Source organism: Colossoma macropomum, unplaced genomic scaffold, assembly GCF_904425465.1.
Source record: "Colossoma macropomum unplaced genomic scaffold, Colossoma_macropomum, whole genome shotgun sequence".
Lineage (NCBI taxonomy): Eukaryota > Metazoa > Chordata > Actinopteri > Characiformes > Serrasalmidae > Colossoma > Colossoma macropomum.
This window is the reverse complement of record NW_023494803.1, coordinates 14,679,558-14,693,527: the sequence shown is the minus strand read 5'-3', so window position 1 is coordinate 14,693,527 and position 13,970 is coordinate 14,679,558. Positions and strand designations below refer to the sequence as shown.

The window sequence follows — 13,970 nt, the reverse complement described above, 5'->3', positions numbered from 1 at the left end:
CTGAGTGGATCAGACCGGTGTTTTAAACACCTCAGTGACACTGCTGGACTGAGAATAGCCCACAAACCAAAAATATCCAGCCAACAGTGTCCTGTGGGCAGCATCCTGTGACCACTGATGAAGGACTAGAGGATAACCAACACAAACTGTGCAGCAGCCGCTGAGCTATCGTCTCTGACTTTACATCTACAAGGTGGACTGAAAAGGTAGGAGTGTCTAATAGAGTGGACAGTGAGTGGACACAGTGTTTAAAAACTCCAGCAGCACTGCTGTGTCTGATCCACTCGTACCAGCACAACACACACTAAAACACCACCACCACATCAGTGTTACTGCAGTGCTGGGAATGATCCACCACCCAAATAGTACCTGCTCTGTGAGGGTCCATGGGGGTCCTGACCACTGAAGAACAGGGTAAAAGGGGGCTAAGAAAGTATGCAGAGAAACAGATGGACTACAGTCTGTAATTGTAGAACTACAAAGTAGACCTATATAGTAAGTGGAGTTGATAAAATGGACAATGAGCGTAGAAACAAGGAGGTGGTCATAATGTTATGCCTGATCGGTGTACATATAATCATAATAATTATTTTATAGAATAAACCTCTTTAGTTTCATTATATATATATATATATATATATATATATATATATATATATATATATATATATATATATATATATATAAAACATTGAAAGGTATATTTTACTTTCTTTGAAATACTGGGATGTAGTTGTTCTTGTTTGAAACACTAATTATACCTCATCAACTTCATCCAAATCAATAAAAACTAACTGTGCCATTGCATATTACAGAGTAGTAAATGATATGTGGACATGCACCACTTTTTTCTTTGTTCACGTCTCACATCCCACTTAAGGCGACATCATAGCCGTCCTATGACCATGACGTCCACCACCTCGCCTTTGTGCAGCTCCACGTATTGCTCTGTTTTGGGAGGCAACATCAGAAGTCCATTGGCACTGCGCATACTCATGAGTCGACTACTCATTTGGTTTCCTGAGAAGCACAGGAGAAAGAGAGTGTCACACTGGGCAAAAGACAAAAATGAAAACTGACTTCTACTAACATTTGAATTAGTGGTGTGCACAAGGTGGGTTCACTCATGGGTACCATGTTATCTGTAAGATAATTTATAGGCTGGATTAATTTTAAGATACCACAGTCATAGTGGCCGGGATTGAGACTTGCTGTTTGGGTGGACATAGACAATTATTGGCTGCTGGAAGTGAGCAACAAAGAAGGTGCTGTACATGTGCCGCAGAGAAAAACACATTAGCAATTAGCACGTCCTGCATAAACATAATAAACCTATGTAACCTCCACTAAATAACTACTACGTTCACATTACCAGGCTTAAGTGGCACAAATTAGATTTTTTGCCTTAATGAGATACAGATCTGATGTTTTCAGAGCTGTGTGGACATGCAAATCTGACCTTTTCAAAAAACATCTGAGCTGCTTTCATATGTGATCCTAGATTGGATATATATCTGATCTGTGGCCATGCAACCTTAATGAGAATAGTCAGATAGGAATTCATGTTTTTTTTTCACTGCGCATGCACCATCATTCAATGTAAATATACATTTCAGGATACTATTTTCGTTCTCACAAACAGATGACAGATTTACGGAGCCCCTAAGGAGACGGAGGTATTGATTCGAGTGAACGTTTTGCAGTTCGTACGCACGCTTTCTTTTATTCATGGTCACGATTTCTTAAATCGTTCCCTCGTTTTCTTTTAATCGTGCGCACATTTTCTTTACTTCGTGGGTACATTTTTTTTTAAATTTGTGATCACGATTTTCTTATTCGTTCTCTCGTTTTCTTTTAACCGTGGTCATGTTTTATTTTTAACTGAATGCACGTTTTTTTTCTTTTGATAACAGTTCCCTGAGACTGTCTGACGGGTTTTGATGAGTTAGATTGATGAGATAATGAACAGAGATGCTCATTAGGTCTGATTTTGATGTAGGGGGTTATGAGGAAACTGCAGCTCCTCTTCACAGCAAACGGCGCACGGTGTTTCTGCTCCCGTGTCAAGCTGCGGTGTTAGAGACCATCACACAATTACAAGAAGAAACAATCAGTGTTTCAACATCCTCACATTAATATATCTACATCTAATCCATAGATCTATTAAACTTTCTTGCCATTTGACCTCATTCCACATGCATGTTTCTGTGTGTGCTCAATTTGAGTTTGTTGAAACGTTGACGCTGATCATTTCTTCCTGTAATTGTGTGATGATCTCTAACATAAAAGCTTGTCGCGGGAGCAGAAACAGCAATAAGCGGCCGCGCTGCATCTACAGTTCTGTTAAATATAATCATTAGCAAGTGCAGTTTAGTGAAGATTGTGGTTGTAGTTTACTGTCTTCCTTCATTTCACCACCAAACTGCAGCTGCACTAATGAATACATGGGCCGTTTTCTGTGAAGAGGAGCTGCAGTTTCCTCATAACGCCCCAAATCAAAATCAGACCTGATGAGCATCTCTGTCCATTATCTCATCAATCTAACACATCAAAACCCGTCAGACAGTCTCAGGGAGCTGGTAGTTACTTTTGCACCGGACAAATAACACGACCTGTATCTACTACATTGTTTTTGCGCACGAATCAAAAACACAAACAACGTGCTCCAAACCCAGCGCAGTGGTCCGGACAAAGGCGAAACGTTTGCAGGTGCGGACAAGGACCTTAGCCCAAGATAGGCAGTTGGGCATGATGTGTAGTTGAAGTAGGTAGGTGCAGGCAAGAACTGCATTAGGTTTTGTGGATGGGTGTGGGCAGGAACAACACTACATTTTGTTAGCGCTGGAGGACGTCATGTGTGGTGTAAGCAAGTGGGTTTGGGCATCAATAATTAAGCCTGAGCAGACTTCTAATTTGAGTAAAAATTTTCTTTTACCTGTGCTCTGTGCCCAGGGCAGGGGCTCCTGGTGATGCCACGTCAATATACATCTGTGATACTCTGGACGTGGATCCAGCTTAACATCACAAGAAAGCTGTGGGGAAAATGGCACATAATGATGACATCCAAGCATGAGAGAAACATACATGTCTCCAATAACAAACTCCGACTTTTGGCTTTCTGTATTGAAGTACCCCTCACCCCAAACACAGTCAAGGCTTGTTTGGTGTCCATGTTTTGCTTTGAGGCTAATGTAAACAAGAAGCAAATCTTAAACAAACTGCAACTTTTGAGATTGCTTAACATCAACCTGAAATCAAAACTGACATTTAGTTCATGTCCCTGTTCATATCAAGCATGATTCATCATATTATATCATTTAAAAGAAACTTCTTATGTCCTATAATCCTTGTAATCTTCCATTAAAATGCAGAGGACTCATGTAACCTTTGTTCTCACTCTAGAACATTCCTTGTGGTGCCAAGAGTGAAATCAGAACTGGAGAAAAAAGCTCTTGCTCTTAACGCACCTTACACTTGGAATATTTTAAATCAGAAATATCTGTTGGCGGAGCTCATTCCATTAAGCTTTTTTAAAGGTATAACAATTTTTTTGGAAAAAATATAAATAAATATATGGATATAAATACATACAAATAAATGTATTTATGAAATGTATTCTCACTAACCAATAATATCATGTTTCACCTTCTGCTCCTACCTTCACCACATTTCATCAACCAAAAATTCTCAGTTAGCTCAGAGACCCTCCCTGATGCACGGTATAGTGAAACTGTATGTCATACTGTTATCTATAAAAATGTACAAAACTACAGACAAGTGTGGAAAAAATTGAAACGTATCAACAGATTTTCAAATTTATAGATGAAAGTATGCTATATGGTGTCAGAATGATATAAACTCTGTTGGAGAGAGCAATTTGCCATGTTTGGAGGCAAGTGTGTAATACTAGGAATACTTCTTGCATGATGCTATTCAGTGAGGTTTAAGCTTCTGTTACTGGTTAGTAAAGGGGTAAAAATGCACATATTTTCAAATTTCATATGATTTTCAATTCTAAAGTCAAGATTTTATTTTGATTTGCAATATCTTATGTTTTAAAAATGTCTTCACTCTGTTGGCTTAGATAAATGCAAACCTTATCTTAACAACAGCATGTCCTTATGCAGGCCTGGTAGCAAAACTACATGATGACTGTGGTTTCTAGGTAAGTGCATCCATGCACTTAAAATACAGCCTCTACAATGTACAAGAAGCATAGCAGTATACACTGTTAAAAAAAAGAACTAATTTACTTGTATACTTTCTTCATGGTTTATGGCTCTTGTGAAAGACAGTAAAGAACAGAGCAAGGGGCATTTGGATGATAAATTTATTTGTAGAAAACAATATATATATTTTTTTTGTTGCATCTTTGTATCTCTACATGAAAGTATTTAAATATGAACAATGTGCCTGATTCACTAAAACAGGAACCAGCTTGTTCCAGCACAAAATAAGCCCTGATTACACCCTTACTGGTTAGCTATATCAGTCTTGTAGCAAAATTAAACAATCAAACATGTCTTGGCTGAACAACTGAATCTGGGCTATGAGGGAAAGACTGTGTACACTGGATTCTTCCCTTTAAGCCTGGTGTTTACCCTGGCTTTGATGATAGTGGGCCTTGGGTCCAGGATGCCCTGCATCTTTCTCAGTGCAGGGATGACAAAGAGATTACAGGTGACAACAGCTGACACTGGGTTACCTGTAGTGAGACGTGTAAAAAAAAAAAAGAAAGAAAGAAAATGGAAATTTGATGAGCTAGAGGTTAGAAGTAAAGTAGCTGCTTCTTTTTCTTTGGGGGGCAGCAACCTGGGGGAGGAGAAGTAATCTGGGAGCGAAATGTCAGTGCAGGGCCAGGATCTGTAATTATCTATTGCACTGATTTGGGGCCTATGAGTGCACTTTGACAGGGCCCCAAGGGCAGTGGTGTGAGGATCTGGAGCAGTGTTTGAGGCCACACACAGAAACTGGATTGGAACTCAGTTCCAGCTATGCAAATGACCATGGCTTCAGGACTGCCTTCACACAAGGCAGCTTGAGACCACCTTCCCACACTGCTTCTACCAAACCAGGCAGGAGAGTGTGCCACCAGAGAATAAGAGAAGATAAGAGAGGGGAAATTAGAGGAGAGCTCCAGACACACAAGTGAAATTGCCTTTAAAAACAGAAAGGGGATATTAAACAACTTAATGACACCACACCATGGCATGAGACATGTACAGTGGGGCTAAGAGAGCAACACAAGACTCAAACACGCAACTAAACCAACACCAACACTACTACACAAAGCCAAGGGCCTGCTAATGAAACTTCAAAATGTTCTCTCTCAGAAAACAGAACAGAAAAATATCACAATAGCAAGTAAATCTAACCAGTATTTTCCCTTGTATTGTCCCATGTTTTGGCTTGGCCTCCTCTTACAGAGCTCACTGAAATGATTCTACCACTCTTGAACAAGTCCAACCACTAGAACAAATACAACTACATTCTACATCAGATGCTTTGGTTTGAAATTTTTTTTTTGCTTGGGTACTTTATCCCTAAATCCAATTTTCAGTGTGCAATGCTCAATGTACTTCCGTTTTCTGTGCTAATTTGGTTATATTCTGCGACTTTTTGTCTAATTTTCAATTTGCGGATTTCAGTGTCCGCTGTATTTCCGTTTTCTGAGCTTAGGGTGAAGATGGGGAATTCCTTACTTCCGCGCGGGGGAGGAGGCACAGGAAGCCTGCTAACCTCGCTGTCACTCATGGGCACGGCCTCGAGGAGAGTTGCCCCAGTGTCTCTGTAGGTGAAATTACCTTTAAAAAGGGGGAATATAGAAAGAGCCACTGTCACCACTGCCTCGGCTGGCCTTCCTCAGTCGGAGAACAAGCTGGGCTCAGGAATGGGCAAGGGAGAAATCGGGGCAGAGGCCAGAGGGGGTACCAATTGAGTGAGGGAGACAAATGCCAGGCAGGAAGGTAAGTAAGGGCTGGTAATGTCTCATACCGAGGGGAGGAGCCTGTCAGTTTGAAAAACTGATTTGGAGTTAGGAGTTTGAGGGATCAAATCCGGGAAAATTTTCCTTTATGAGATCAAACCATTTCTACATGTTGTTTGCACCTATGTAAGTGTATACTGCATATGTTTTTGGAAGAATTACTTTACAATGACAATTATTAATGACTTGCGCTGACTTTGGAAGAGTACCATTATAATTAAAAAATCTGTACATCACGCCAACAAAGCACTTCACACATGATTCTCATTTAATTCCAGTATGCAAAAGCATACCTGGCAGGGCAAAGATCAGCTTTCGGGTGCCATCAATGTCCAAGGTTGCAAAGGTGGTGGGAAGACTGCAATTGAAGAAAGGACAAAATGAATGCAAGACTAACATTTTTCAGTTTTCTCCAGAAGGTTACTGCATGTGCTGCTCTCACCCTGGCTTCATAAACACCCGACCAAAGTGAATTTGGGCATGGAGGTCGATGTCCAGAACCTGCTTCAAGTAGTCCTGGTGGAAAAAAGGAAGAAAGAAAAGATACTGAAGGTGAAAGGTGAGAATTAGCATTGTCGCAATAGCAACATTTTGATACTGAAACCAAGTATCATATAACTATGCACAGTATCAAGGAAAATAAACACATTTGTCATTGCTGGTTCACCCAATGTTTATAGGATTGAATCCAAAAAATTTCTAATTTATTAATTTACTATTAAACTTCTTTATTAAATATTAAACCTCTCTAATTTTCTAATTCTGTCTATTTTCATCAGTAGAAAACTATTATTTAACACCAGTAGAAAACTATTATTTAAACTAAATATTTAACAGTATGTTAAATATTAACAGGATGTTAAATATTCTACCCATCTTAGTCAAATTAGTACGCATATTTTAATTTGCCCATAGGCAAACTACAATATTAAGCTCCCCTTAAAAAATGTATGTGTGTTTTTTTTTTACAGTTAACTCCTCTTGGATGGCAATTTCTGGTATTTAGTCTGATGTGTTACTATAGCGCAAGTGTGTTACTACAGCGCAGAGATGACATTTTCAAAAAAATTGTGATTTTAATATTCATTATAGTTACAAAACTACAGACTATTTAGAAAACATCTGCATCAAGCTTAAACACTATTTTGCAATGGCAAGCCAGCATACTATGACACAAACACAAGTTGTGTCCACATGGACAAACACAGCATACATAAATTATGTTTCTAAAGAGTCATTTTCAGAGAAAAAAAAATGGCCCCTCAAAATATTTTAGAGATATAGATTTTGTTGTAGGGGAAGTTGCTTTCCCCACTGTACCTGCATAGACATTTATTTTAATAAAACATGAAGATGATTGGGTGGACAATGACATAACAGACTGGACCAGAATATTATTGGGTGGACAAAAACATTTCATATTGTAGTATGGGGGATACATGGAATAAGCAAAGACGACTATGAGTTCAGGCTCATAATGCTGCTTTATTTAAAATTGACTCGGCAGTCAAAGTACAAGAAAGGAAAATCACTATTGTGTTATGTATTACTTATAAACGTACAACCTTAATTCCAAAACGTTGGGACGCTGTGTAAATGTAAATAAATGTAAGTAAAAACAGAATGCAATGTTTTGCAAATCTCATATACCCATATTTTATTCACAATAGAACACAGAACACATATCAGATGTTGAAAGTGAGACATTTTACCATTTCATAAAAAACATTAACTCATTTAAAATTTAATAGCAGCAACGCATCTTAAAAAAATTGTGACAGGGCCACGTCTACCATTGTGTGGCATCCCCTCTTCTTTTAACAACAGTCTGTAAACATGTGGCGACGTGAGGAGATCAATTGCTGGAGTTTTGGGAGAGCAATGTTGTCCCATTCTTGTCTGATGTAGGATTCAACAGTCCTGGGTCTTCTTTGCCAGATTTTTCATTTCATGATGCGCTAAATGTTTTTTACTGATGAAAGGTCTGGACTGCAGGCAGGCCAGTTCAGCACCCAGACTCTTTTTCTGCGAAGGCATGCTGTTGTGATGGATGCAGTATGTGGTTTTGCATTGTCAGAAATGCAGGCTTTTGAACTGTACGCTGATAACAAGCTGGATGGTCCCTCTCCTCTTGAGTCCGCAGGACACGGCGTCAATGGTTTCCAAAATTAATTTCAAATTTTGATTCATCTGACCACAGAACAGTTTTCCATTTTGCCTCAGTCCATTTAAATGAGCTTTGGCCCCGAGAAGATGGTGGCATTTCTGGACTGTGTTGACATATGACTTCTTCTTTGTATGATACAGCTTTAACTTGCATTTGTGGATTGCACTGTGAACTGTGTTCACAGACAATGATTTCTGGAAGTGTTCCTGAGCCCATGCAGTGATTGTCAGTACAGAATCATGCCTGCTTTTAACGCCATGTCGCCTGAGGTCCGAGGATCACGAGCATCCAATATTGACTGTTGGCCTTGTCCCTTGTCCCAGGAATTTCTCCAGATTGTCTGAATCTTTTGATGATATTATGTACTGTAGATGGTAGGATATACAATGTCTTTGCAATTTTACATTGAGGAACATTTTTCTGAAATTGTTCCACAATTTTTAGATGCAGTTTTTCACAGATTGGTGAACCTCTGCCCATCTTTGCTTCTAACAGACTCTGCATCTCTAAAATGCTCTTTTTATAACCAGTCATGTGCGTTAGATGCAAATTGCTCCTCCAGCTGTTTTTTTTCATTAGTACCACTTACTTTTCCAGTCTTTTGTTACCCCATCCCGATGTGTGTTTGTGGGGTGTGTATGATGTTTGGTATGTTTGTGGTATGGTGTGATGTGTTCGTGGTCTGTGTTTTGTGTTAAGTGTGTGGTGTGTGTGTGCACTCTGAAAGGTATGTTAAATGTGTTGAGTAACATGTATTGTTATTGCTGTTACTGTTTTATTTCTGTTATAAATGTTTTATGACTTTTTTATTTTTGATATCATCTTAATTTTGTTGCTTTCTTATTACTATTGTTATTAAGTTGGCTTGAAAAACCCAACTTACTGTTCTTCGTAATCTTCTTATTATTACAATTCTATGGTTTTCTCTCACACAGACTCTCACACACAGTAAACACAGACTCACACATACAGCCTAATGCAGCCATAACAGCACAAACAATGAATTTGACATGGAGCTGCTTTTAAGGAAGCACTGAATTTAAGGTTGAACTGAATTTAAGGTGGAACTGCATTTAGGTCTGCACAGAATTTAAGGTGAAACTTCATTTAAGGTGGCACAGGAACGTAATTTCACTCCACTGTTTACTTGCACATAGGTGGAATGACAATAAAAGCCTCTTGACTTAACTTGACCTTAAAGAGAGTTCCACCTTAAATTCTGTGTCATCTTTAATTTAGTGCCCTGTTAATTGAACTTCCACCTTAAATTTATTGTTATGCTAATTGAAGATCCACCTTAAATTCAGTGCTACCTAAGTGCAATTCCACGTTAAAAGCAGTTCCACCTTAAAAAAGCATTATGTGTGCTAATACTGCTGAGCATTAGGCTCAGAGCATGTGAGACATTGTGCTCTGTGCGTGAGTTTGTCTGTGTGTGTGAGAGAGGGGCCCATTGTGATATCATCAATTTGAATGTTGCCAACATTCGCCCATTCATTCCTATGGAAAAAAATTGTCCGTTTTTCGTCTGCTGTAAGAAAACCATAAGTTGGATTGCTTAGAAAAGCACAAGGACACTATTAGGGTGTAGGATCTACGATGCTGCAAAGTTTTGTGGCTCTACGTCGAAAACTGTAGAAGGAGAAACTGTTTAAATTTTGAGCGAGGGATAATAATAACTAGAAAGGGAAAGTTCGTGAACGAACTTCAAGTTGGCTTGAAAAAGCCAGTTAATTACGTTAAAACATTAAAATGGTTTAAGACTTTTGACAGCTGTTAAAATGTTGCCAAAATATTCCTAAGCAGAAGCTGCAGTATCCGTGGTGGAAGGTAATTCTTTGCTAGTTGCTACTGTGAATGAAGTTCCACCTTAAATTCTGTGCCACCTTAAATTTAGTGATGTTATTTGAAGTTCCACTTTAAATTGTATGCCACCTTAAATTTAGTGCTATGTTAATTGCAGTTCCACCGTAAATTCTGTGCCACCTTAATTTTAGTGCTACCTTACAGAGAGTTCCACGTTAAATTTTGTGCCACCTTAAATTCATTGCAATGTTAATTGAAGTCCCACCTTAAATTTTGTGCCACCTTAATTTTAGTTTTACTTTAAAGAGAGTTCCACCTTAAGTTCAGTGGCACCTTAAATTTAGTGATATGTTAATTGCAGTGCCTACTTGAAAGAAGTTCCATCTTAAATTCTGTGCAATCTTAATTTCATTGCAGTGTTAACTGAAGTTCCATCTTAAATTCAGTGCTAACTTAATGCAGTTGCTACTGTCAATGAAGTTCCACTTTAAATTTCGTGCCACCTTAATTTTAGTGCTATGCTATTTGAAGTTCCATCATAAATTTTGTACCACCTTACATTTAGTGCTATGTTATTTGAAGTTCCACCTTAAATTCCTTGCCACCTTAATTTTAGTGCTACCTTACAGAGAGTTCCAACTGAAATTAGGTGCCGCCTTAAAAGAAGTCCCACCTTAAATTTTGTGCCACCTTAATTTTAGTTTTACCTTAAAGAGAGTTCGACCTTAAGTTCTGTAGCACCTCAAATTTAGTGCTATGTAAATTGCAGTGCCACCTTGAAAGAAGTTCCACCTTAAATTCTGTGCCATCTTAATTTTAGTGCTACTTTAAAGAGTTCCACCTTAAATTTCCACCTTAAATTCTGTGCCTCCTTAAAGTTAGTCCAATGTTAATTGAAGTTCCACCTTTAATTCATTGCTAACTTAAATGCAGTTCCACCTTAATTTCAGTGTCAGTGTAAATTCAGTGCTACCTTAAAAGAAGTTCCACCTTAAAATTCAGTGCTACCTTGGCTTGAAAAAGCCAGTTAATTACGTTAAAACGTTAAAATGGTTGAACACTGTTGATAGTTGTTAAAATGTTGCCAAAATTTTGTTAAGCAGAAGCTGCAGTATCTGTCGTGTATGGTAATTCGTTGCTAGTTGCTACCATGAATGAAGTTCCACCTTAAATTTTGTGCCACCTTAATTTTTGTGCTATGTTAATTGCAGTTCCACCTTAAATTCTGTGCCACGTCAAATTTAGTACTATGTTACTTGAAGTTCCACCTTAAATTCTGTGCTAACTTATAGTTAGTGCTATGTGAATTGAAGTTCCACCTTAAATTCAGTGCTAATTTAAAAGCAGTTCCACCTTAATTTCAGTTTCAGTGTAAACTCAGTGCTACCTTAAAAGAAGTTAAAATGGTTAAAATGGTCAAAGTTAAAATGGTTGAAGGCTGTTGATAGCTGTTAAAATGTTGCTAAATGTTAAGTAGAATCTGCAGAATCCGTGGTGGATGGAAATTTTTTGCTAGGTTCTACTATGAATGAAGTTTCACATTAAATTTTGTGCCACCTTAATTTTAGTGCCATGTTAATTGCAGTTCCACCTTAAATTCTGTGCCGCCTAAAATTTAGTACTATGTTAATCGAAATTCCACCTTAAATTCTGTGCCTCCTTAAAGTTAGTGCTATGTGAATTGAAGTTCCAGTGTGCTTGTCTTCTAATTGAAATATAGTCTTTCTGCTGGTTAAGGTAGGCTCTGAGTTAAGACTTTCTCTAGCTTAGACTCTGTTAGTTACAAGGCTGCCTTGTAGAACCTAGTGCTTAATTGTAACTACTAGCTTCAGGTGTAGTTTCGGGTTAGCTAAAGGTGTGAATTGTAGGGGCCGGACTATCAGTCACAAGGCTGATAAATTGAGGAGGTGTTCCCCGGAAGAATCAGTGTGCTTGTCTTCTAATTGAAATATAGTCTTTCTGCTGGTTAAGGTAGGCTCTGAGTTAAGACTTTCTCTAGCTTAGACTCTGTTAGTTACAAGGCTGCCTTGTAGAACCTAGTGCTTAATTGTAACTACTAGCTTCAGGTGTAGTTTCGGGTTAGCTAAAGGTGTGAATTGTAGGGGCCGGACTATCAGTCACAAGGCTGATAAATTGAGGAGGTGTTCCCCGGAAGAATCAGTGTGCTTGTCTTCTAATTGAAATATAGTCTTTCTGCTGGTTAAGGTAGGCTCTGAGTTAAGACTTTCTCTAGCTTAGACTCTGTTAGTTACAAGGCTGCCTTGTAGAACCTAGTGCTTAATTGTAACTACTAGCTTCAGGTGTAGTTTCGGGTTAGCTAAAGGTGTGAATTGTAGGGGCCGGACTATCAGTCACAAGGCTGATAAATTGAGGAGGTGTTCCCCGGAAGAATCAGTGTGCTTGTCTTCTAATTGAAATATAGTCTTTCTGCTGGTTAAGGTAGGCTCTGAGTTAAGACTTTCTCTAGCTTAGACTCTGTTAGTTACAAGGCTGCCTTGTAGAACCTAGTGCTTAATTGTAACTACTAGCTTCAGGTGTAGTTTCGGGTTAGCTAAAGGTGTGAATTGTAGGGGCCGGACTATCAGTCACAAGGCTGATAAATTGAGGAGGTGTTCCCCGGAAGAATCAGTGTGCTTGTCTTCTAATTGAAATATAGTCTTTCTGCTGGTTAAGGTAGGCTCTGAGTTAAGACTTTCTCTAGCTTAGACTCTGTTAGTTACAAGGCTGCCTTGTAGAACCTAGTGCTTAATTGTAACTACTAGCTTCAGGTGTAGTTTCGGGTTAGCTAAAGGTGTGAATTGTAGGGGCCGGACTATCAGTCACAAGGCTGATAAATTGAGGAGGTGTTCCCCGGAAGAATCAGTGTGCTTGTCTTCTAATTGAAATATAGTCTTTCTGCTGGTTAAGGTAGGCTCTGAGTTAAGACTTTCTCTAGCTTAGACTCTGTTAGTTACAAGGCTGCCTTGTAGAACCTAGTGCTTAATTGTAACTACTAGCTTCAGGTGTAGTTTCGGGTTAGCTAAAGGTGTGAATTGTAGGGGCCGGACTATCAGTCACAAGGCTGATAAATTGAGGAGGTGTTCCCCGGAAGAATCAGTGTGCTTGTCTTCTAATTGAAATATAGTCTTTCTGCTGGTTAAGGTAGGCTCTGAGTTAAGACTTTCTCTAGCTTAGACTCTGTTAGTTACAAGGCTGCCTTGTAGAACCTAGTGCTTAATTGTAACTACTAGCTTCAGGTGTAGTTTCGGGTTAGCTAAAGGTGTGAATTGTAGGGGCCGGACTATCAGTCACAAGGCTGATAAATTGAGGAGGTGTTCCCCGGAAGAATCAGTGTGCTTGTCTTCTAATTGAAATATAGTCTTTCTGCTGGTTAAGGTAGGCTCTGAGTTAAGACTTTCTCTAGCTTAGACTCTGTTAGTTACAAGGCTGCCTTGTAGAACCTAGTGCTTAATTGTAACTACTAGCTTCAGGTGTAGTTTCGGGTTAGCTAAAGGTGTGAATTGTAGGGGCCGGACTATCAGTCACAAGGCTGATAAATTGAGGAGGTGTTCCCCGGAAGAATCAGTGTGCTTGTCTTCTAATTGAAATATAGTCTTTCTGCTGGTTAAGGTAGGCTCTGAGTTAAGACTTTCTCTAGCTTAGACTCTGTTAGTTACAAGGCTGCCTTGTAGAACCTAGTGCTTAATTGTAACTACTAGCTTCAGGTGTAGTTTCGGGTTAGCTAAAGGTGTGAATTGTAGGGGCCGGACTATCAGTCACAAGGCTGATAAATTGAGGAGGTGTTCCCCGGAAGAATCAGTGTGCTTGTCTTCTAATTGAAATATAGTCTTTCTGCTGGTTAAGGTAGGCTCTGAGTTAAGACTTTCTCTAGCTTAGACTCTGTTAGTTACAAGGCTGCCTTGTAGAACCTAGTGCTTAATTGTAACTACTAGCTTCAGGTGTAGTTTCGGGTTAGCTAAAGGTGTGAATTGTAGGGGCCGGACTATCAGTCACAAGGCTGATAAATTGAGG

The 13,970-nt window shown here is 39.0% G+C and overlaps 1 protein-coding gene across 5 annotated transcripts in view; it reads right to left on the bottom strand.

The window, feature by feature from the left end:
- Positions 1-624: 624 nt before the first annotated feature.
- LOC118823270 (gephyrin) overlaps positions 625-13,970 on the bottom strand; it is a 222,694-nt gene continuing 209,348 nt past the window's right edge. For 4 of the 5 annotated variants that reach the window (XM_036592743.1, XM_036592744.1, XM_036592745.1 and 1 more), the window contains 5 exons: positions 6,429-6,502; positions 6,280-6,344; positions 4,602-4,705; positions 2,936-3,032; positions 625-1,020 (listed from right to left, as the gene is read on the bottom strand). In XM_036592743.1, the coding sequence (XP_036448636.1) occupies positions 887-1,020; positions 2,936-3,032; positions 4,602-4,705; positions 6,280-6,344; positions 6,429-6,502 (474 nt within the window). In that variant the 3' untranslated portion in view covers positions 625-886. The remainder of the gene's footprint in view (positions 1,021-2,935; positions 3,033-4,601; positions 4,706-6,279; positions 6,345-6,428; positions 6,503-13,970) is intronic. The other variant, XR_005008518.1, reaches the window with a different exon arrangement.